The sequence below is a fragment of the Topomyia yanbarensis genome, chromosome 2 (assembly GCF_030247195.1).
Source record: "Topomyia yanbarensis strain Yona2022 chromosome 2, ASM3024719v1, whole genome shotgun sequence".
Taxonomy (NCBI): Eukaryota; Metazoa; Arthropoda; class Insecta; order Diptera; family Culicidae; genus Topomyia; species Topomyia yanbarensis.
In genome coordinates, this window is record NC_080671.1 from 183,590,465 (window position 1) to 183,615,182 (window position 24,718).

The following is a 24,718-nucleotide window of genomic DNA, read 5'->3' on the forward strand; positions in this document are numbered from 1 at the left end:
AGTCGCCATTTTGTTTGCTGGGAAAGTTTCGCTATTAGAGCATTCTAGTTAGAGTGGAGCCCTGAGGCCATGATGTATCCAAGCGAACATGAAATTTGACGTATTCACAATAAACATACTTCAGATTTCTGCTCGTTTGGATACGTCAAATTCGTCTTGGCCACACTGTATATAGAGTGCTCAACTCTGCTACCAATAGACTTTTCTACGTCTCATGTACATACACTTCACATGACGCAAATACTATGTAATTTACTACTTGTTGGAAAATAATAAACAAAGACGGCAAAATCAAATGGGATTGTTTTCAACCCGGAAACTGCATAAGTGTTCATGAGACCGGCCGTCAAGAGCTCAATGCTCTTTACTGTTTTACGAACATGAACTGAGGAAGTTCTCCTGTTAACACATGCTGGGATCTTTTTATTTAAAAATTTTGTGATATATTCATAACACGGTTTAGTGATAAAATAAGTTCACGATACAGATTGGGTTATTGAATGATAGGGGAGCTATCGTGCTAGTTGCCTTCGGTCTTCAGTAGAAGCCGAAACCACAGATAACAGACATTTATGCTAGAACACAACATATTTAAAAACCTGCGTAAACTTTCCATTCGATAAACGTTGGAAATCAGTAAGCCCTAAACGTCTATTATCTGTGACGAAACTATTTAACAACACGCTTGCTTTTTGAGACCACTAAAATTTAACTTTATAATTATATCTCACCGATGATTCGAGCAAACAAAGTAGTGCAGCCATAATGTCTGAACGTCAATCTAAAAAAATGGCATTTTACACAAATATTATTTTTTGGAAAGTTGTGAGCCGCATTCCAATATATGTCACACCATCCAATTCTGCATCGCTCTAATGCTAAAAATGTTACTAAAACATTAATCTTTGATCCAGCTTGGTCTAAGAAAACTTAAGCTGCATACCAACCGAATAATGTGAAAATCAAAAATATATTGCTTTATTAAATTGCTTTACCATAATAATGATTGGGTCTTAATATACCAAAATACCAGCAAAATGATAAATGTGAAGAGCAGCTTTACTATAACTGATAAGGGTAATAAGAATCTATTGAGATTCACAAATGTTTGCAAGCTTAGAGCCAACTTTTATATGGAAACACTAATAATTCAATATCAATTCTTCAAAAGGGCTAATGAGATTTTTATAAACAAACTTATTTCGCTCATTACTCCACTGTCGAGTCGAATTTCATGAAAGATACACATGAATCAAAATCTTTACCCTTGGTAGAATCAATTTCAAATGTCTTCTGGGTTGAAAATATAACAAATTAAGAGAAATCAGCAAAACAAAAGTTTGTTTATAAATCTTATTAGCCCGATTCTAATGTTGATATGGAATTGGTCTCAGATAGCACAACTCTGCTTATTCCATTGCGATTATTACTATTATGATATCTATTCATCTCACAGCGATTCAAGAATACGTAAATCCTTGCCAACCCAGCCCTTGTGGTCCTAACAGCCAGTGTCGAGAGATCAATGGCCAAGCTGTGTGCTCATGCCTTCCAACATATATCGGATCACCTCCTAGTTGTCGTCCTGAATGTGTCACTAGTTCAGAATGTTCTTTGGACAGGGCCTGCATCAATCAAAAATGTGTCGATCCATGCCCGGGTACATGCGGGACCAATGCTCGGTGTAACGTTAAAAATCACAGTCCCATCTGCTCTTGTCAATCGGGATACACTGGAGATCCATTCACTCGATGCTATCCAAATCCACGTAAGATTCATAACTCAATACAATTTATTCCATTCCTAACTCATGTACATATTTTTAATCAGCTCCTCCACAAGACACTCAAATCATTACCCGAGATCCATGCGTTCCTTCACCATGCGGTCCCAATTCCCAGTGTAGAAACATAAACGGTGTACCCTCCTGCTCATGTTTAACCAACTACCTCGGATCTCCACCCAATTGTAGACCAGAATGTTCGATAAACGCGGAATGTCCAAGTAATCAAGCCTGTATGAATGAAAAATGCCGAGATCCGTGTCCAGGATCATGCGGTATTGGGGCACGATGCAGCGTGATCAATCACACCCCAATTTGTACTTGCGAGCCCGGTTACACTGGAGATCCATTTACAAATTGCTATCCTGAGCCACTTCCACCGAGAGAACCGGTCAATGATGATCCATGCAATCCGTCACCTTGTGGACCAAACGCGCAATGTAGTAATGGAATATGCTCGTGCCTACCGGAATACCAAGGAGATCCGTATCAAGGTTGTAGACCAGAGTGCGTGTTGAATTCCGATTGTCCACGAGATAAGGCCTGCATCAGAAGTAAATGTGTCGATCCTTGCCCTGGAACATGTGGACAGGACGCGATATGTGAAGTTATTAACCACATACCAATGTGCAGCTGTCCTGCGGGTAGACAAGGAAACGCATTTGTACAATGTAGACCTCAGCAAACCCCGACTGTGACGAATCCATGCAACCCAACTCCATGCGGACCTAATAGTCAGTGTCGTGAAATCAATGGACAGGCAGTATGCTCTTGTGTACCAGGGTTCATTGGAAGTCCCCCTACTTGTAGACCAGAGTGTGTGGTTAGCTCAGAGTGCCCCCAGAATCAAGCCTGTAACAATCAAAAGTGTAGAGATCCTTGTCCTGGAACATGCGGCATCGGAGCTAGATGCTCGGTCGTGAATCATAACCCAATCTGCAGCTGCCCGGAACGATATACTGGTGATCCTTTCTCACGTTGCCAAGCCATTAGTATGTAGTCTTTTTAGTGCTTCGAATATCGATTTTTAATGCTCCCTCATCATTTCTTTCAGTCGAAACACCTGTTCAAATGACCCCATCTAACCCTTGCCAACCCTCACCGTGTGGTCCTAATGCCATTTGTCGACCAGTGGGCGATTATCCCTCATGCACTTGCATTGAAGATATGGTTGGAGCACCTCCGAACTGCCGACCAGAATGCGTCAGTAACTCAGAGTGTGCAAGTAATCAGGCGTGTATCAGACAGAAATGTCAAAACCCTTGTACCGGAGCTTGTGGAACAAACGCTGAATGCCGAGTCGTTAGTCACACTCCAATGTGCATTTGTTCTGTCGGATTCACCGGTGATCCATTCAGTCAGTGTACACCTGTACAACAAGATGTTCCAAGAGAACCATCTTCACCTTGCAGTCCAAGCCCGTGTGGAGCCAACGCTATCTGTAGGGAACAAAATGGTGCCGGTTCCTGTACTTGTATGGAAGATCATCTCGGAAATCCGTACGAGGGATGTCGACCAGAGTGTGTTCTGAATTCAGACTGTCCTTCGAATCGCGCATGTATACGAAACAAATGCCAAGATCCATGTCCAGGAACGTGTGGACAGAATGCAGATTGTCAAGTCGTCAATCATTTGCCAACGTGCACGTGTATTGCGGGATACGACGGTGATCCATTCCGATTCTGCAGCGTGCAACAAAGAGAACGTAAGCTTTACCTTTTAGTATATTTTCGTAATGTCGAGTCGGATACCGATCATTAATTCACACTTGCAGTACATTTCGTTAATTTCCGCACAGCAAAACAAATGTCACTTGTACTGAAATCACGACAAAAGCTTTGTTTGCTGAGTGATTGGACGTGTAGAACTCGATGAAAGATGCAAAAAAGGCTGAGATTCGGTAAACAAAAGTGTGCAGTTATGTATGAGTCAGTCTGACCAACAACCTTGTTCGATGCACTTACAAAACCTTTGTTTACCAAGTTTCTGCTATATACAGAAGCACTTGCTATCGCTAACGATTGTCGAACCATTTTTGAATATTATTACACTTTTCACGTCAAACTTAATTGAACACTGCTTCTTGGCAATGGGAATTTTCGGGATTTACAAATTTCAGAGCCTATGTCGACATGAAAACATTTTGTCTCAGATGTCTCAATTTTGCTTCTTTCATTGCGACTATCACTATAATTATTATTATAATTATTCATCTCACAGCAATTCAAGAATACGTAAATCCTTGTCAACCCAGCCCATGTGGCCCTAACAGTCAGTGTCGAGAGATCAATGGCCAAGCTGTGTGCTCATGCCTTCCAACATATATCGGATCACCTCCAAGTTGTCGTCCTGAATGTGTCACTAGTTCAGAATGTTCTTTGGACAGGGCCTGCATTAACCAAAAATGTGTCGATCCATGCCCGGGTACATGCGGCACCAATGCTCGGTGTAACGTTAAAAATCACAGTCCCATCTGCTCTTGTCAATCGGGATACACTGGAGATCCATTCACACGATGCTATCCAAATCCACGTAAGATTCATTACTCATCACAGTTCGTTTCATTCTAAACTCATGTACATTTTTTAATCAGCTCCTCCACAAGACACTCAAATCATTACCCGAGATCCATGCGTTCCTTCGCCATGCGGTCCCAATTCTCAGTGTAGAAACATCAACGGTGTACCGTCCTGCTCATGTCTAACCAACTACCTAGGATCTCCACCCAATTGTAGACCAGAATGTTCGATAAACGCAGAATGTCCAAGTAATCAAGCCTGTATGAATGAAAAATGCCGAGATCCGTGTCCAGGATCGTGTGGTATTGGGGCACGATGCAGTGTTATCAATCATACACCAATTTGTACTTGCGAGCCCGGTTACACTGGAGACCCCTTTACAAATTGCTATCCTGAGCCACTTCCGCCGAGAGAACCTGTCAATGATGATCCATGCAATCCGTCACCTTGTGGACCAAATACGCAATGTAGTAATGGAATATGCTCGTGCCTACCGGAATACCAAGGAGATCCGTATCAAGGTTGTAGACCAGAGTGCGTGTTAAATTCCGATTGTCCACGAGATAAGGCCTGCATCAGAAGTAAATGTGTCGATCCTTGCCCTGGAACATGTGGACAGGACGCGATATGTGAAGTTATTAACCACATACCAATGTGCAGCTGTCCTGCCGGTAGACAAGGAAACGCATTTGTACAATGTAGACCTCAGCAAACCCCGACTGTGACGAATCCATGCAACCCTACTCCATGCGGACCTAATAGTCAGTGTCGTGAAATCAATGGACAGGCAGTATGCTCTTGTGTACCAGGGTTCATTGGAAGTCCCCCTACTTGTAGACCAGAGTGTGTGGTTAGCTCGGAGTGTCCTCAGAATCAAGCCTGTAACAATCAAAAGTGTAGAGATCCTTGTCCTGGAACATGCGGCATCGGAGCTAGATGCTCGGTTGTGAATCACAACCCAATATGTAGCTGCCCGGAACAATATACTGGTGATCCTTTCTCACGTTGCCAACCCATTAGTATGTAGTCTTTTTAGTGCTTCGAATATCGATTTTTAATGCTCCCTCATCATTTCTTTCAGTCGAAACACCTGTTCAAATGACCCCATCTAACCCTTGCCAACCCTCACCTTGTGGTCCTAATGCCATTTGTCGACCAGTGGGAGATTCTCCCTCATGCACTTGCATTGAAGATATGGTTGGAGCACCTCCGAACTGCCGACCAGAATGCGTCAGTAATTCAGAGTGTGCAAGTAATCAGGCGTGTATCAGACAGAAATGTCAAAACCCTTGCACCGGAGCTTGTGGAACAAATGCTGAATGCCGAGTCGTTAGTCACACTCCAATGTGCATTTGTTCTGTCGGATTTACCGGTGATCCATTCAGTCAGTGCACACCTGTACAACAAGATATTCCAAGAGATCCATCTTCACCTTGCAGTCCAAGCCCGTGTGGAGCCAACGCCATCTGTAGGGAACAAAATGGTGCCGGTTCCTGCACTTGTATAGAAGATCATCTCGGAAATCCGTACGAGGGATGTCGACCAGAGTGTGTTCTAAACTCAGACTGCCCTTCGAATCGCGCATGTATACGAAACAAATGCCAAGATCCATGTCCAGGAACGTGTGGACAGAATGCAGATTGTCAAGTCGTCAATCATTTGCCAACGTGCACATGTATTGTGGGATACGACGGTGATCCATTCCGATTCTGCAACGTGCAACAAAGAGAACGTAAGATTTACATTTTACCACATTCTACTAAAGCCGGATGTTGTTGTGAATGTCATATGTATGAAACATACCATGAACAACTACGTTATTCGATGCACTTACAAAACTTTTGCTTGTGATTTTCTGCTATCTACCAAAGAGCTTAATATCGCTTTCGCTATTGATGGATTTTATTGCACATTTCACACAAAATTAGTTAAAGCTCTTATGGCTTTATTTGTAAAACATAAATACAACACAGACTTCGAGGCGTTTTGGCATATACATTAACTTGTTTCTTACTACGGAGTGTTACACTCCATCGAGTGTGTGTAACTCCAGAGTAAGCATTGTGTGAAAGGTCAAACTACACACTCAAATTGGCTCGGCTATTTCCCAACAGCAGTGTAATCAACAAATTTAGAAACTGATATCTCAGTAAAGTGAAATTTGTTAGCTGGTTTTCGGTGAAATATTTTCCGAACATCAGCTATTATACGTCTCTTTTACTGAGATCTCAGTTTGCACACAAGTCCAGTATAGCGTTTGCTGGTCGATCGAAGCGCCGGCCAGTGGCAAGTTCCTAATTGCTGTTGTCATTTCTAAGCGACAGTTTTATTTCTTACACAAGTTGAAAACTTTACTTGCATGTCAGTTCTCAGTGCCCTATGTGTGTAGGGTGAAATGTGCAATATCGAGAATTATTCACAACCCACCCCAATAAAGCGTTCATTGGTGAGCATGGTTTTTGAGAGACATACGATTAGAACCTTTCAGATAAATATCAAAATACGCACTTTGAAGGGAAATACCGGACGAACCTCATCAAGCACATCTGACGAAGGAACGTTTTCTCTTTTATCTACTGCTGTGATATATCAGCAGAGAATACCGGTCCATCAATATTTACTCTTCAAAGTGCATTTTGACAGTTGGCTTTAACGCTCTAATCATCTGTTACTGGAGAATTTTTCTTTGAAAAGATCTAGCACTTGACGACTTCAATGGATTGTTGAATATTCACACAGTTCAGTGATAAAAGGTGCTCACTGTTCAGGTTGTGATTGGCTTTATAAATGGCAGGGAAACTGTTCAGTAATGCGCTTGCATTTTTTATTTTATTAACATTTAACTAAATAATCTATTTTGCTTCAGAAGGAATATACACTTACAATTCTAACATCTTAAAATAATTCTAGTAATTGATAGCTCAAAAGCTCTGCAGCAATAATAGTTGAACGGTAAACTGAAAACAAAAGAGGGAAAACAAGTTTTAGTCAAACAGTCGAACGCACCGGGCCGGCGGAAGCCCTGCATGAGGTACAGCAAACTACACACCTGGAAAAGTTTGGTGCGTGGAAATCCTCATCTGAAAATTCAAAACACTATTTTTATTTGAACCTCTTCCGCCGGCCCTGCTAAAGCAAATGCTAATTTGGAAAACTGGGAACCGCATCTACATGATTTTTCTGTCTCGTGGTATCTCTCCATCTCTCTGGTCCTAAAAATATTACTAAAAAAAACTTCGAAAGCTCAGCTGTTATCAGAATGCTTCAGCTTGCATACCAAACCGACATTATGAACATAAAAATAAACAACATGTTGTTTTAAATGTCATAACGTGACTTGTATCACTACAATTATCCCTCTCGCAGCCATTCAAGAATATGTGAATCCCTGTCAACCCAGCCCTTGTGGTCCTAACAGTCAGTGTCGAGAGATCAATGGCCAAGCAGTGTGCTCATGTCTTCCCACGTACATCGGATCACCTCCTAGTTGTCGTCCTGAATGTGTCACTAGTTCAGAATGCTCCTTGGACAGAGCCTGCATCAATCAAAAATGTGTCGATCCATGTCCGGGTACATGCGGAACTAATGCTCGATGTAACATTAAAAATCACAGTCCCATCTGCTCTTGCCAATCGGGATACACAGGAGATCCCTTCACTCGATGCTATCCAAATCCACGTAAGATTCATTACTCATCACAGTTCGTTTCATTCTAAACTCATGCACATTTTTTTAACCAGCTCCCCCACAAGACACTCAAATCATTGCCCAAGATCCATGCGTTCCTTCACCATGCGGTCCCAATTCTCAATGTAGAAACATAAACGGTGTACCCTCCTGCTCATGTTTAACCAACTACCTCGGATCTCCACCCAATTGTAGACCGGAATGTTCGATAAACGCGGAATGTCCAAGTAATCAAGCCTGTATGAATGAAAAATGCCGAGATCCGTGTCCAGGATCGTGTGGTATTGGGGCACGATGCAGTGTGATCAATCATACACCAATTTGCACTTGCGAGCCCGGTTACACTGGAGACCCCTTTACGAATTGCTATCCTGAGCCACTTCCACCGAGAGAACCGGTCAATGATGATCCATGCAATCCGTCACCTTGTGGACCAAACGCGCAATGTAGTAATGGAATTTGTTCGTGTCTCCCGGAATACCAAGGAGATCCGTATCAAGGTTGTAGACCAGAGTGCGTGCTGAATTCTGATTGTCCACGAGATAAGGCATGTATTAGAAGTAAATGTGTCGATCCTTGCCCTGGAACATGCGGACAGGACGCGATATGTGAAGTTATTAATCACATACCAATGTGTAGTTGTCCTGCTGGTAGAGCTGGAAATGCATTCGTGCAATGTAGACCTCAGCAAACCCCGACTGTGACGAATCCATGCAACCCTACTCCATGCGGACCTAATAGTCAGTGTCGTGAAATCAATGGACAGGCAGTATGCTCTTGTGTACCAGGGTTCATTGGAAGTCCACCTACTTGTAGACCAGAGTGTGTGGTTAGCTCGGAGTGCCCTCAAAGTCAAGCCTGTAATAATCAAAAGTGTAGAGATCCTTGTCCTGGAACATGCGGCATCGGAGCTAGATGCTCGGTTGTGAATCACAACCCAATATGTAGCTGCCCGGAACGTTATACTGGCGATCCTTTCACACGTTGCCAACCCATTAGTATGCCTTTTTAGAACCTCCGAATATGGAATATTTCTAACTCCCTCATCATTTCTTTCAGTTGAAACACCTGTTCAAATGACCCCATCTAACCCTTGCCAACCCTCACCTTGTGGTCCTAATGCCATTTGTCGACCAGTGGGCGATTCTCCCTCATGCACTTGCATTGAAGATATGGTTGGAGCACCTCCGAACTGCCGACCAGAATGCATCAGTAATTCAGAGTGTGCAAGTAATCAGGCGTGTATCAGACAAAAATGTCAAAACCCTTGTACCGGAGCTTGTGGAACAAATGCTGAATGCCGAGTCGTTAGTCACACTCCAATGTGCATTTGTTCTGTCGGATTTACCGGTGATCCATTCAGTCAGTGTATGCCTGTGCAACAAGACGTTCCAAGAGAACCATCTTCACCTTGCAATCCAAGTCCGTGTGGAGCTAACGCCATCTGTAGAGAACAAAATGGTGCCGGTTCATGCACTTGTATGGAAGATCATCTCGGAAACCCGTACGAGGGATGTCGACCAGAATGTGTTCTGAATTCAGACTGTCCTTCGAATCGCGCTTGTGTACGAAATAAATGCCAAGATCCATGTCCAGGAACGTGTGGACAGAATGCAGATTGTCAAGTCGTCAATCATTTGCCAACGTGCACGTGTATTGCAGGATACGACGGAGATCCATTCCGCTTCTGTTCCTTGCAACAAAGAGAACGTAAGCTTTACATTTTATTACATTCTACTAATGTCGGATGTTGTTGTGAATGTCATATGAAACATATAATGAACGACTACATTGCTCGATGTACTTACATGAGTTTTGCTTTTGATTTTCTGCTATCTACAAAAGAGCTTAATATCGCTTACGGTAAGAATACAAATAACTTCTACGAACATTTAGAAGGATTTTATTGTACATTCCACATTAAATTCGATAATGACACATGTGCGGACAGTTCTTAAAAGCATGATGAATGTGCACGTTCTCGTGAATATTCCTAGGCGTCTTTGGAGTGTTTGCACCGAAAGCGCTGCGACGTAAACGTGCTCTTTTTATACCTACCCTGAAACATACTACACTTCTGTGTGTGTGTGTGTGTGTGTGTGTGTGTGTGTGTGTGTGCGTGTGTGTGTGTGTGCTGCTCGATGGTATGGATTGTATGACCTTCAAACTGATGTGTAATGTGCAATATCGACAACTATCAACGACCAACCACATTTCTTTGTCTAGCATAATTCTCGAGAAACATATGTTCAGGGGCTACAAGCTAACTGTGAAAATACACTTTTAGGCGAAATGCCGGATGAACCTGTAAAGCACAACTGTAAACATATAATTAAATACTTTAGGGTGACGTCACAAATAAACTCAAGTGTTCATTTTTGATAGTTCGCTTGTACTGTTTACATGAAGTTAGATTTTTTTTCTGATCTGCTACGAGCGATTCCAATCGTCGAGAAATTTTTTCTAAGTCCATCTAAACAGTACAAGTTAACTGTCGAAAAAGTGAGGTTAACTGTATCAGTAAAAAACCTATTTTAATCCACCTAGCGGTGCAATTGTGCCTTTCTCAATCATGAATCACGAGAATGTGTGCGTTGTTTATATTCATTAAAAACTTTTAAATGCATGTATTACATTTTATTATTATACATCACATGACAACTATATACAGGAAAATCAATCTTTATTCGAGTTCTAAAATTTTGAAAAAGAGAAAATAGCCACGGTAATATTGAACTGAAAAAAGGTGCGAAATCGGCAAAGTCCCAAAAAGTCGATTTTCAAAAAAAAAAATTTTCGAGATAACATAAAATCTCGATGTTTCGTGCATTTTAAAGATGTTTGGCATCAAAAATACAAATTCGATTTCTGAAATTTCATGGGGTCCCCCCTTTGAAAAAAATTTTGAGTTCCGGCTTATATGGGAATTTCATGTGTGAAAGTCTATATTTCCGGAACAATCCAAGCGGTCCGTGCGAAATTTTACAGACATCTGTGGGATAATATAGCTATCATTTGGGACTAAGTTTGTGAAAATCGGCCCAACCATTTCCGAGAAACTGATATGAGTTTGCTAGTTATGAAAGATGGCCGCTTTTCCCGGGCACTTCCGGAACCGTCTATGGTGGTCAATGTAGTCAACGAAAGTTTGTTTGGCCGTCGGTGACCTAGAACTGCAAAGTTAAGTTATTTGAGAGACATTTTAGCGAAATTTTTACCTTTTTTGCTTCCATCGGGGTATCGATTTGAATCACAATTTGCTATGTGATCGCACGCCACAACCCGTAACTCCGGAACCGGAAGTCGGTTGAGGATAACATTTAATAGCCATTTACGGGGACGCAACATCTTTCATTTGAGACTAAGTTTGGTTGATTCGGTCTAGCCACCTCCGAGAAACCGATGTGACTGTTAGTCTGAATTTGGATACTTCCACCGGGGCTTCCGTAACAGATGATGGTGGCCAATGTGACCAAAGAGACTTTGAATGGCTGTTAATGACCTAGTACTACAAATCGAGGCAGTTGTGGTCACATTTTGGAAAAATTTTCACCATTATACATTCATTGCAGAATTTCTTAAAATCGACATTTTCTGCGTGATCGTACTCATCACCCTGTAATTCCGGAACCGGAAGTCGGATCCATTAGAAATTCAATAGCAACCTATGGGAACGTTGCACCTTTCATTTGGGACTAAGTTTGTGAAAATTGGTTCATCCATCTCTGAGAAAAGTGAGTGAGATTGTGTTCGCGTACACACACACAGACGCACATACACACACATACATACACACACATACATACACACACACACAGACATTTGCCGAACTCGACGAACTGAATCGAATGGTATATGTCACTCGGCCCTCCGGGCCTCCGTTAAAAAGTCGGTTTTCAGAGCAATTGCAATACCTTTCTATTGAGAAAGGCAAAAAGGTGCGAAATCGGCAAAGTCACAAAAAGTCGATTTTTACAAAAAAAAATTTTCGAGATAACATAAAATCTCGACGTTTCATGCATTTTAAAGATGTTTGCATCAAAAATACGAATTCGATTTCTGAAATTTCATGGGGTCCCCCCTTTGAAAAAAAATTTGAGTTCTGGTTTATATGGGAATTTCATATATGACCGGACGATTTAGTCTATATTTCCGGCCCCATATAAGCGATCCGTACGAAATTTTATAAACATCTGTGGGGATATTATAGCTGTCATTTGGGACTAAGTTTGTGAAAATCGGCCCAACCATTTCCGGGAAACTGATGTGAGTTCGTAAATTTTGAAAGATGGCCGCTTTTCCCGGGCACTTCCGGAACCGTCTATGGTGGTCAATGTAGTCAACGAAAGTTTGGTTGGCCGTCGGTGACCTAGAACAGCAAATTTAAGTTGTTTGAGAGACATTTTAGCGAAATTTTTACCTTTTTTGCTTTCATCGGAGTATCGGTTTGAATCACAATTTGCTATGTGATCGCACGCCACAACCTATAACTCCGGAACCGGAAGTCGGATCGGGATGAAATTAAATAGCCATTTACGGGGACGCAATACTTTTCATTTTAGGCCAAGTTTAGTCGAATCGGTCTAGCCATCTCCGAGAAACCAGTCACATCGGTTATTCTGAATTTAGATACTTCCGCCGGGGCTTCCTGAACCGATGATGGTGGCCAATGTGGCCAAATAGACTTTGAATGGATGTTAGTGACCTAATACTACAAATCGAAGCAGCTGTGGTCATATTTTTGAAAAAATTTCACCTCTATGCATTCATTGCAGAATTTATTAAAATCGACATTTTCTGCGTGTTCGTACTCATCACCCTGTAATTCCGGAACCGGAAGTCGGAACCATTAGAAATTCAATAGCAGCCTTCGGGAACGTTACACCTTTCATTTGAGACTAAGTTTGTCAAAATCGGTTCAGCCATCTCTGAGAAAAATGAGTGACATTTTTGGTAACATACACACACACATACGCACATACACACACATACATACATACACACACAGACATTTGCCGAACTCGACGAACTGAATCGAATGGTATATGTCACTCGGCCCTCCGGGCCTCCGTTAAAAAGTCGGTTTTCAGAGCAATTGCAATACCTTTCTATTGAGAAAGGCAAAAATTTCACCTTTTACATTCATCGCAGAATTCGTTAGAATCGAGATTTAATGCGTGATCGTACGTATCCTCCTGTAATTCAGGAACCAGAACTCGGATCCGCACAAAATTCAACAGCAGCTGATGGACCTTCCATTTAAAATCAAGTTTGTCAAAATCGGTTCAGAAAATTCCGAGAAACCGATGTGGACAAATCAACAAATTTTGTTTTGTAACCATACTCTTCAACTCGTAATCCGGGACAAGATGTCGGTTGAAAATCAAATGCAATAGCAACCTATGGGAATAGTATACCTTTCATTTGAATCTTAGTTTGTAAAAATCGGTTCAGCCATCTCCAAAAAACCGATGTGGACATTTTGTTAACAAATCCGCACATACACACATACATACATACATACATACATACATACATACATACATACATACATACATACATACATACATACATACATACATACATACATACATACATACATACATACATACATACATACATACATACATACATACATACATACATACATACATACATACATACATACATACATACATACATACATACATACATACATACATACATACATACATACATACATACATACATACATACATACATACATACATACATACATACATACATACATACATACATACATACATACATACTAGGGTGGGGCGTTGTTATATGGAAAAACGTAATCATAGCCACATCAACCGAGCACAGCACTTTTTTGGTACCTTTTGGGGTCCTAAACAACTGTGCAAAATTTGGGGTCGATTGGTGTTGACCCGGCGTGGCGCATTGCGTTTGAAATTTGTATGGAGATTAGTATGGGAAAACCTACATTTTTGCATTTTTAATTCCATGGACTACAATTCTTCCTGTAGTATGCCAACAAATAGATAGAAGTATAGTCCAGGATATGCTGAACAACTTTGCCGAAGGATGGTATGTATGGTGCTAGAATGTCTCTAAGCCAAGTTATAGCTGTTCAAAGTTCGATACATCGAATTAAATGCCAAAAATCAGTGTTATTGCCAACACTTCGGGTGTACCAATGGTATTTCATATAGCATTCCAAAATAACATTATATATTTTATATTTACCACATTGGAATGTTTGGATGAATTATTCAAAAGCCTTAGCTCAATTTCATGAGCGCAGGTAGTTGAGCAATAGGGCGTAGTGAGGGGTGAGAGGGGAGGGGGGGGGGGACTTTAATATGTAGAAATTTGAACTGGAATGTTGTCGAGTGGGAATGTTCAGACAAATTATTTCAAAACATTTACACATTGTCCTACGCATAATAGTAACGATGAAATAAAACATACTGCATCCTTTTGCCTTGACTCTTATCAATAGAAGTTACATTACAGACTGAATCAACTGATGTCCAGTTGATATGTCAGAGGATTGCATTGAATATATTTCAGTTTAATACGCACTATGATTTGATGGGATGCTCATTTCGATGCTGTTCGATCACCTGAAGCAAAAATTGATGTAGGGATCTGGTGGATTTCATGTTGAAATCCAGAAATTAGCTTCACGCCTCGTGATCGAACAGCATAGAAATGAGCATGCTATCAAATCATGCATATTATACCGAAATATAATCTCCTGACACATCAACTCAACATCAGTTGATTCAGTTTGTAACATAACTTCTATTGATAAAAGTCAAGGCAAAGGGATACAGTATGTTTTATTTCATCGTTACTATTATGCGTAGGACAATGTGTAAATGTTTTGAAATAATTCGTCTGAACATTCCAACTCGACAACATTTCAGTTCGAATTTCTACATATTAAAGTACCCCCCCCCCCCCTCCTCACTCCTCACTACGCCCTATTGCTAAACTACCTACGCTCATGAAATTGAGCTAAGGCTTTTGAATAATTCATCCAAACATACCAATGTGGTAAATCTAAAATATATAATGTTATTTTGGAATTCTATATGAAATTCCATTGGTACACCCGCAGTGTTGGCAATAAAAATGATTTTTGGCATTTAATTCGATGTATTGAACTTTGAACAGCTATAACTTGGCTTAGAGACATTCTAACACCATACATCCTTCGGCAAAGTTGTTCAGCATATCCTGGACTATACTTCTATCTATTTGTTGGCATACTACAGGAAGAATTGTAGTCCATGGAATTAAAAATGCAAAAATGTAGGTTTTCCCATACTAATCTCCATACAAATTTCAAACGCAATGCGCTACGTCGGGTCAACACCAATCGACCCCAAATTTTGCACAGTTGTTTGGGACCCCAAAAGGAACCAAAAAAGTGCTGTGCTGAAAAAACAATCATTTTGCCCCACCCTAATACATACATACATACATACATACATACACACATACATACACACAGATATTTTGCGATCTCGGCGAACTGAGTCGAATGTTATATGAGACTCGGCCCTCCGGGGCTCGGTTAGAAAGTCGGTTTTTGGAGCAATTGCGTAACCTTTCTATATGAGAAAGGCAAAAGAATAGTATTTAATTAGCTTAATCAGCATGAGTTCAATGTTATCTTCATGTGATTATATTTTGAAATGTTGGTGGAATGGGTTTAAAAGTGGAGGGAATGGGGGTTTAGTAGAGTGGGAGTGGAGGATGCGTCAGAAATCCTTCATTTTATTTTGGTATACGGGGTGGATGAAGGAAATGCGGGCGTGAGGGTGGTCCAAGGGGACGGTAGTGATGAAGGAGGGAGATGTAAGGGCAAGGCGGGGGGGGGGGGGGGCGGTGTGGCTCTGATGCAATACTCAGCTGCATATTTTGCCTTCCATTTGAGACTTGGTTTGAGAAAATCGGTTCAGTCATCACCGAAGAACAGATGTGACTTTATTTGTGGAACATGCTCGGAATTCCGGACTTCCGGAATCGTCGATAGTGGACAATATATTCAAAGAATGTTTGATTGGCAATCAGTGATCTAGATCTGCGATTAGAAGTAATTTGGTGACCATTTCAATAGTTTTTAGCCTCTGAGGTATTAAGATTGTACCGATTTATATGGGAAATTCCAGTGTATCCTTACTAACACCCCTGTAACTCCGGAAGCAAGAGTCAGAACAGAATGAAATTCAGCAGCAGTCAATGGTATTACTGTATCTTTCATTTGAAATCAAGTTTGTAAAAATCGGTAGAGAATTCGTTGGGGAGTGGGTGTGATATTAGCTTAGGAACTTGGCGGGTTCCCCGGGGGCGTCATGAACTGTCATAGGTGGCCAATGTGGTCAAAGCTGCTTTGATTGATCATTAGTGATCCAGACCCGCAAACTAGAGTAATGTTACATAAATTTTAATATGTTTTACATAATTTGAACATCATGGTGGTACCAGTTTATATGGGAATTTGCTGTGTGACCGCACTCTTCAACCCGTAACTCCGGAACCGGAAGTCGGATCAACTAAAAATTCAATAGCAGCTTATGGGAGCGTTATACCTTTCATATGAAACTAACGAAAATCGGTTCAGCCATCTCTGAGAAAATTGTGTGAGTTTAAATGACACACACACATACACACACACACACATACATACACACACACAGACATTTGCCGATCTCGACGAACTGAATCGAATGGTGTATGACACTCGGCCCTCCGGGCCTCCGTTAAAAAGTCGATTTTTACAGTGATTGCATAGCCTTTCTTTATATGAGAAACGCAAAACTTAACAAAAAAGGTGTATTTCGACAGTAGACTCTTACGCCCTGATCATATGTTACTCAAGAGTTTATTTATAAAAGAAAAAGATCCTAACACGTAGCGAACAGAGATAACACATAGCTGGTAATGACGACACCATCGTTACCAAGAGTTGAAGGGGAGATTTTGGTTAACCACGGTAACAATGTTGACACATGTTGGAATTTTACTATATATAAAGTCTTTGATTCTTGAATATTCATAACGCTGTTCAATGGTAAAATGTATTCACGACACAGATTCCCATACCCTTATTAAACGATCGGCCCAGTCAAGCCAATCGAAAAATGAGCCGGAATTTCGGCTTGCTTCTGTCGGAGCTCCGGCTTAGTGACAAAACCGATTCCGAGTGAGCCGAAATTTCGATGGAAACCAGCAATTCCGAACCGTTTTTCGGATGGGTTGTACGAGGGGAATAGGTTTAGTTCTAATTTGCTTCAGTCACCATTACGGCAAAGTTCGTCAACAAGCGTCTTGAATTTTTTTAATTTATTTACATTTAGCTGCATAATTACGACTATTTTGCTTATGAAAACATTATTGTTCTAGTTTCTATCAAAACGATCTAATTTTTAGCCATTTTATATTTTATACTAACACAAATATTAATTTGAAAGCTATCAACCGCATCTTAACATTTGTCAGTCTCATGATATCTCTCCATATCTTTGGTGCCGAGAGAAATCCTAAAAGCTTCAGTCTTTGAGAATTTTGCTAGTAACCAGAAGACTATATTGACGACGATTTACAATAGTAGCGTTCACTTTAGTCTTAAACTTACCAGCAAAATTCCGAAAAACTATATAAGATGATACCGAGGTTCGTAAATTTTAGCTTGCAAGAGTATACTGACATGAAAATTTTTTGTCTTAGATATCAGAGCTTTGCTTCCTTCATTGCGATTATTATTGTTATCATAAAAATATTCCTCTCGCAGCCATTCACGAATACGTAAATCCCTGTCAACCCAGCCCTTGTGGTCCAAACAGTCAGTGTCGAGAGATCAATGGCCAAGCAGTGTGCTCATGTCTTCCAACATACATCGGATCACCTCCTAGTTGTCGTCCTGAATGTGTCACTAGTTCAGAATGCTCTTTGGACAGAGCCTGCATCAATCAAAAATGTGTCGATCCATGTCCGGGTACATGCGGAACTAATGCTCGATGTAACATTAAAAATCATAGTCCCATCTGCTCTTGCCAATCGGGATACACAGGAGATCCCTTCACTCGATGCTATCCAAATCCACGTAAGATTCATTACTCATCACAGTTTGTTTCATTCTAAACTCATGCACCTTTTTTAACCAGCTCCCCCACAAGACACTCAAATCATTACCCGAGATCCATGCGTTCCTTTACCATGCGGTCCCAATTCTCAGTGTAGAAACATCAACGGTGTACCCTCCTGCTCGTGTCTATCGAACTACCTCGGATCTCCACCCAATTGTAGACCAGAATGTTCGATAAATGCAGAATGTCCAAGTAATCAAGCTTGTATGAATGAAAAATGCCGAGATCCGTGTCCAGGATCGTGTGGTATTGGGGCACGATGCAGTGTGATCAATCATACACCAATTTGTACTTGCGAGCCCGGTTACACTGGAGATCCCTTTTCGAATTGCTATCCTGAGCCACCTCCGCCGCGAGAACCGGTCAATGATGATCCATGCAATCCGTCACCTTGTGGACCAAACGCGCAATGTAGTAATGGAATTTGTTCGTGTCTACCGGAATACCAAGGAGATCCATATCAAGGTTGTAGACCAGAGTGCGTGCTGAATTCTGATTGTCCACGAGATAAGGCCTGTATTAGAAGCAAATGTGTCGATCCTTGCCCTGGAACCTGCGGACAGGACGCGATATGCGAAGTTATTAACCACATACCAATGTGCAGCTGTCCTGCTGGTAGACAAGGAAACGCATTTGTACAATGTAGACCTCAACAAACTCCTATGGAGACAAATCCATGCAACCCTACTCCATGCGGACCTAATAGTCAGTGTCGTGAAATCAATGGACAGGCGGTATGCTCATGTGTACCAGGGTTCATCGGAAGCCCACCTACTTGTAGACCAGAGTGTGTTGTTAGCTCAGAGTGCCCCCAAAATCAAGCCTGTAACAATCAAAAGTGTAGAGATCCATGTCCTGGTACATGCGGCATCGGAGCTAGGTGCTCGGTCATGAATCATAACCCAATCTGCAGCTGCCCAGAACGTTATACTGGCGATCCTTTCTCACGTTGTCAATCTATAAGTATGTCGTGTTTGGAACACTTTTTGAGGCAATCATTGCATATTAATTTCTTTCAGTCGAAACACCTGTTCAAATGACTCCACTCAATCCTTGCCAGCCCTCACCGTGTGGTCCTAATGCAGTTTGTCGTCCAATTGGTGATTCTCCCTCGTGCACGTGTATAGATACTATGATTGGAGCACCTCCGAATTGCCGACCAGAATGCGTCAGTAATTCAGAGTGTGCAAGTAATCGTGCATGTATCAGACAAAAATGCCAAGATCCTTGCACTGGTGCATGTGGATCAAATGCTGAGTGCCGAGTCGTTAGTCACACTCCAATGTGTATATGCTCCGTCGGATTCACTGGTGATCCATTTAGTCAGTGTACACCTGTACAACAAGATGTTCCAAGGGAACCATCATCTCCATGCACGCCAAGTCCCTGTGGAGCCAACGCCATCTGTAGGGAACAAAATGGAGCGGGATCCTGTACTTGCATGGAAGATCACCTCGGAAACCCGTACGAGGGATGTCGACCAGAATGTGTTCTGAACTCCGATTGTCCTTCTAACCGCGCATGTATACGAAACAAATGCCAAGATCCATGTCCAGGAACGTGTGGACAGAACGCAAATTGCGAAGTCGTTAATCATTTGCCATCTTGTACGTGCTTTGAAAGATATGAGGGAGATCCGTTCCGATTCTGTAGCCTGCAACAAAAAGAACGTAAGCACTAAATTTGAAACCCCAACTTGAGGTACCATTCAGACAGTGACTATCAGATTGCACTTTTTTGAATATATGATTGAGCGCTAGCAGTACCTAGAAAAGATTAGCACTAAGCACCAATCTTATAATTTGTTTCTCTTCATAAAATTTTCTAATATTTTGGTAGAGTTTTACATCTTTCAATTTTAAAGAAAATTTGTATAACTACATCCAAAGAGCGGTTTTTTGTACAACTCTTTCAAAATCAATTCTAATGAATGTATTATGTACGCTATTCATCTCATAGCCATCAACGAATTCGTGAATCCTTGCCAACCAAGCCCATGCGGTTCGAACAGTCAATGTCGGGAGATCAATGGTCAAGCTGTGTGTTCATGTCTTCCGACATACATCGGATCCCCTCCAGGATGTCGACCTGAATGTGTCACTAGTTCGGAGTGTTCTTTAGATAAAGCGTGTGACAATCAGAAATGTATCGATCCGTGTCCAGGAACCTGCGGAACCAATGCACATTGTAACGTTAAAAACCATAGCCCCATCTGTTCCTGTCAATCTGGATACACTGGAGATCCATTCACTCGGTGTTATCCTAACCAACGTAAGAAAACGCACACACGTTTACAAGTCAAGCCCAATCTCATATACATTTTCTCATATAGCTCCCACACAAGACACTCAAATCATTGCCCGAGATCCTTGCATTCCTTCGCCATGCGGCCCCAATTCCCAGTGTCGAAATACCAACGGAATTCCTTCGTGCTCATGTCTAGTCAACTATATAGGAATGCCTCCCAACTGTAGACCAGAATGTTCAATCAATGCTGAGTGTCCCAGTAACCAGGCATGTATGAATGAGAGATGCCGTGATCCGTGCCCAGGATCATGTGGTATTGGTGCCAGATGTAACGTGATCAATCACACACCGATTTGTACTTGCGAACCCGGTTACACTGGAGATCCATTTACAAATTGTTACCCCGAATCGCCTCCACCGAAAGCACCAGTCAACGATGATCCATGCAATCCATCGCCTTGTGGACCGAACGCTCAGTGTAGCAATGGTGTCTGCTCCTGTCTACTAGAATACCAAGGAGATCCATATCAAGGATGTAGACCAGAATGCGTACTCAATTCTGATTGCTCTCGAGATAAAGCTTGTATTCGGAGTAAATGCGTTGATCCCTGTCCTGGAACCTGTGGACAGGAAGCGATATGCGAAGTTATTAATCACATACCCATGTGCAGTTGTCCAAATGGAATGACAGGTAACGCATTCATAATATGCAGGCCGCAGCAGACACCAGTGGAAACGAATCCATGTAATCCATCACCATGCGGACCGAACAGTCAATGTCGTGAAATCAATGCGCAGGCGGTATGCTCTTGTGTACCAGGGTTCATCGGGAGTCCCCCAACTTGTAGACCAGAATGTGTCACCAGCTCGGAATGCCCGCAGAAACAGGCTTGTAACAATCAAAAATGTAGAGATCCCTGCCTAGGAACATGTGGCGTGGGCGCTTTATGTTCAGTCGTGAATCATAATCCCATTTGTGTCTGTCCAGAACGCTACACTGGTGATCCATTCGTCCGTTGTCAGCTCATCAGTAAGACAAACTTAGCAAATTGCCATCATCTCATTCTCTAGTAACATCTCATATCTCATAATTTCAGTCACACAACCTATTCAAATGAACCCGGTTAACCCATGCCAACCTTCTCCCTGTGGACCTAATGCTCAATGTCGACCTGTGAATGATTCACCATCGTGTACTTGTGTAGATGGCATGACTGGTGCACCCCCGAATTGTCGTCCGGAATGTATCAGTAATTCAGATTGCACAAATAGCCTTGCATGTATTCATCAGAAATGTCAAAACCCTTGCATTGGCGCCTGTGGCACCAATGCCGAATGTAGAGTGGTCAGTCACACTCCCATGTGCATTTGCTCTACCGGATTCACAGGCGATCCATTCACACAATGCTCCATAGCGCAACAAGATATAGAAAGAGAACCAATTTCACCGTGTACTCCAAGTCCATGCGGAGCAAATGCTGTTTGTAAACAGCAAAACGGCGCCGGATCCTGCTCATGCGTAGAGGATCACTTCGGTAATCCTTACGAAGGTTGCCGACCAGAATGTGTTTTGAACTCGGATTGTCCATCAAACCGGGCATGTACTCGCAACAAATGTCAAGATCCGTGCCCCGGAACATGTGGACAAAATGCGGAATGCCAAGTCGTTAATCACTTGCCGTCATGCACTTGCTCCACCGGTTATGAAGGCGATCCGTTCCGATTTTGCAATATTCAACAGAGAGAACGTAAGACATTTTATTTAGTACGAATGCTTTGCTGTGCCTGTTCTGAATATGAGAAGTTAATTGTACGATCTATCAAACTACTCATATGCTTGCTCCGCTTTAGCGTCGTTTTATTCGATTGAAATTTTTTGAGATACCTGTTTACAATTTCTTAATACCAAATTTCGATTAATTATATTTTGGAGAAATATCTGCTTACCGCTTCTGCCATATATCAAAACGCTATGCTCTTATCCACTATTTCATTCTTCTACAGCGGAGCCGATCTACAAAAATCCATGCCAACCTACTCCTTGCGGTCCTAACAGTCAATGTCGTGAGATCAATGGCCAAGCTGTTTGTTCATGCCTTCCCACGTATATTGGGTCGCCTCCTGGATGTCGTCCTGAATGTGTTTCAAGTTCAGAATGTTCGTTGGATAAAGCGTGTGTCAATCAGAAATGTGTCGATCCATGCCCAGGAACATGCGGTACCAATGCTCGATGTAACGTTAAAAGTCATAGTCCCATCTGCTCTTGTCAATCGGGATACACTGGAGATCCATTCACACGATGCTATCCAAATCCACGTAAGACTAAATTAGTAAACGTAACTCGATCCAACCAAAACTCATACATTTTTCTACTCAGCTCCCCCACAAGACACTCAAATCATTACCCGAGATCCATGCGCTCCTTCGCCTTGTGGTCCCAATTCTCAGTGTAGAAACTTCAACGGTGCACCCTCCTGTTCGTGTCTAACCAACTACCTCGGATCTCCACCCAATTGTAGACCAGAATGTTCGATAAACGCAGAATGTCCAAGTAATCAAGCTTGTATGAATGAAAAATGCCGAGATCCTTGTCCGGGATCGTGCGGTATTGGGGCACGATGCAGTGTGATCAATCATACACCAATTTGTACTTGCGAGCCCGGTTACACTGGAGATCCATTTACAAATTGTTATCCTGAGCCGCTTCCACCGAGAGAACCGGTCAATGATGATCCGTGCAATCCGTCACCTTGTGGACCAAATGCGCAATGTAGTAATGGAATCTGCTCGTGCCTACCGGAATACCAAGGAGATCCGTATCAAGGTTGTAGACCAGAGTGCGTACTGAATTCTGATTGTCCACGAGATAAGGCCTGTATTAGAAGTAAATGTGTCGATCCTTGCCCTGGAACCTGCGGACAGGACGCGATATGCGAAGTTATTAACCACATACCAATGTGCAGCTGTCCTGCTGGTAGACAAGGAAACGCATTTGTACAATGTAGACCTCAACAAACTCCTATGGAGACAAATCCATGCAACCCTACTCCATGCGGACCTAATAGTCAGTGTCGTGAAATCAATGGACAGGCAGTATGCTCTTGTGTACCAGGGTTCATCGGAAGCCCACCTACGTGTAGACCAGAATGTGTGGTTAGCTCGGAGTGTCCTCAAAATCAAGCCTGTAATAATCAAAAATGCCGGGATCCATGTCCTGGAACATGCGGCATCGCAGCTAGATGCTCGGTCGTGAATCATAACCCTATCTGCAGCTGTCCGGAACGTTATACTGGTGATCCTTTTTCACGTTGCCAACCCATAAGTATGTCGACTTTTAGTACTGAAAAGAGCAAATCATTTCTTATCCCCTAATCATTTCTTTCAGTCGAAACACCTGTTCAAATGACCCCATCCAATCCCTGCCAACCCTCGCCTTGTGGTCCCAATGCAATTTGTCGGCCAGTGGGTGATTCTCCCTCGTGCACTTGCATTGAAAATATGGTTGGAGCGCCTCCGAACTGTCGACCAGAATGCGTCAGTAATTCAGAGTGCGCTAGTAATCGGGCATGTATCAGACAGAAATGCCAAGATCCCTGTACCGGTGCGTGCGGAACAAATGCTGAGTGCCGAGTCGTTAGTCACACGCCAATGTGCATCTGCTCCGTCGGTTTCACCGGTGATCCGTTTAGTCAGTGCGTACCAGTGCAACAAGATGTTCCAAGGGAACCATCATCTCCGTGCATGCCAAGTCCGTGTGGGTCCAACGCCATCTGTAGAGAACAAAATGGTGCCGGTTCCTGTACCTGTATGGAAGACCATTTGGGAAACCCGTACGAGGGATGTCGACCAGAGTGTGTTCTGAACTCAGACTGCCCTTCGAATCGCGCCTGTGTGCGGAACAAATGCCAAGATCCATGTCCAGGAACGTGTGGACAGAATGCGGATTGTCAAGTCGTCAATCATTTACCAACGTGCACGTGTATTGCGGGCTACAACGGAGATCCATTCCGATTCTGCAATGTGCAGCAAAACGAACGTAAGGATTAATGTTCATTTTTGATGCCACGTCTACTAATTGCTCTAGGAGTTTTCAAAAAGATAAAAATGCATGATCAAGTAATGCGTCACAAAAAAAATTGAGTCGAATAGAAAATTCAGCGATGGTATGTGTAGTAATGTAATCTGCATATATCGAACATGTCAGTTATAAGAATAAGAACAGTCTTTTTTTCCTGTTGGATACATATTCCACTGCGACTAATGTTTAGATCTATTGTGGCAGGCCTCTTTCTATTGTGTGCTACATCAGGATGTTGTATGTCTATGAATATGAT

The 24,718-nt window shown here is 42.2% G+C and overlaps 1 protein-coding gene across 1 annotated transcript in view; it reads left to right on the forward strand.

Annotated features, from left to right (window-relative positions):
* LOC131679918 (uncharacterized) overlaps positions 1–24,431 on the forward strand; it is a 385,760-nt gene extending 361,329 nt beyond the window's left edge. Inside the window, exons 48-65 of the mRNA XM_058960665.1 lie at positions 1,457–1,768; positions 1,831–2,775; positions 2,838–3,488; positions 4,004–4,315; positions 4,377–5,321; positions 5,384–6,034; positions 7,669–7,980; positions 8,043–8,987; positions 9,049–9,699; positions 17,783–18,094; positions 18,156–19,100; positions 19,157–19,807; positions 20,097–20,408; positions 20,470–21,414; positions 21,482–22,132; positions 22,389–22,700; positions 22,762–23,706; positions 23,770–24,431. Of these exons, the coding sequence (XP_058816648.1) occupies positions 1,457–1,768; positions 1,831–2,775; positions 2,838–3,488; positions 4,004–4,315; positions 4,377–5,321; positions 5,384–6,034; positions 7,669–7,980; positions 8,043–8,987; positions 9,049–9,699; positions 17,783–18,094; positions 18,156–19,100; positions 19,157–19,807; positions 20,097–20,408; positions 20,470–21,414; positions 21,482–22,132; positions 22,389–22,700; positions 22,762–23,706; positions 23,770–24,431 (11,459 nt within the window). The remainder of the gene's footprint in view (positions 1–1,456; positions 1,769–1,830; positions 2,776–2,837; positions 3,489–4,003; positions 4,316–4,376; positions 5,322–5,383; positions 6,035–7,668; positions 7,981–8,042; positions 8,988–9,048; positions 9,700–17,782; positions 18,095–18,155; positions 19,101–19,156; positions 19,808–20,096; positions 20,409–20,469; positions 21,415–21,481; positions 22,133–22,388; positions 22,701–22,761; positions 23,707–23,769) is intronic.
* Positions 24,432–24,718: the final 287 nt, after the last annotated feature.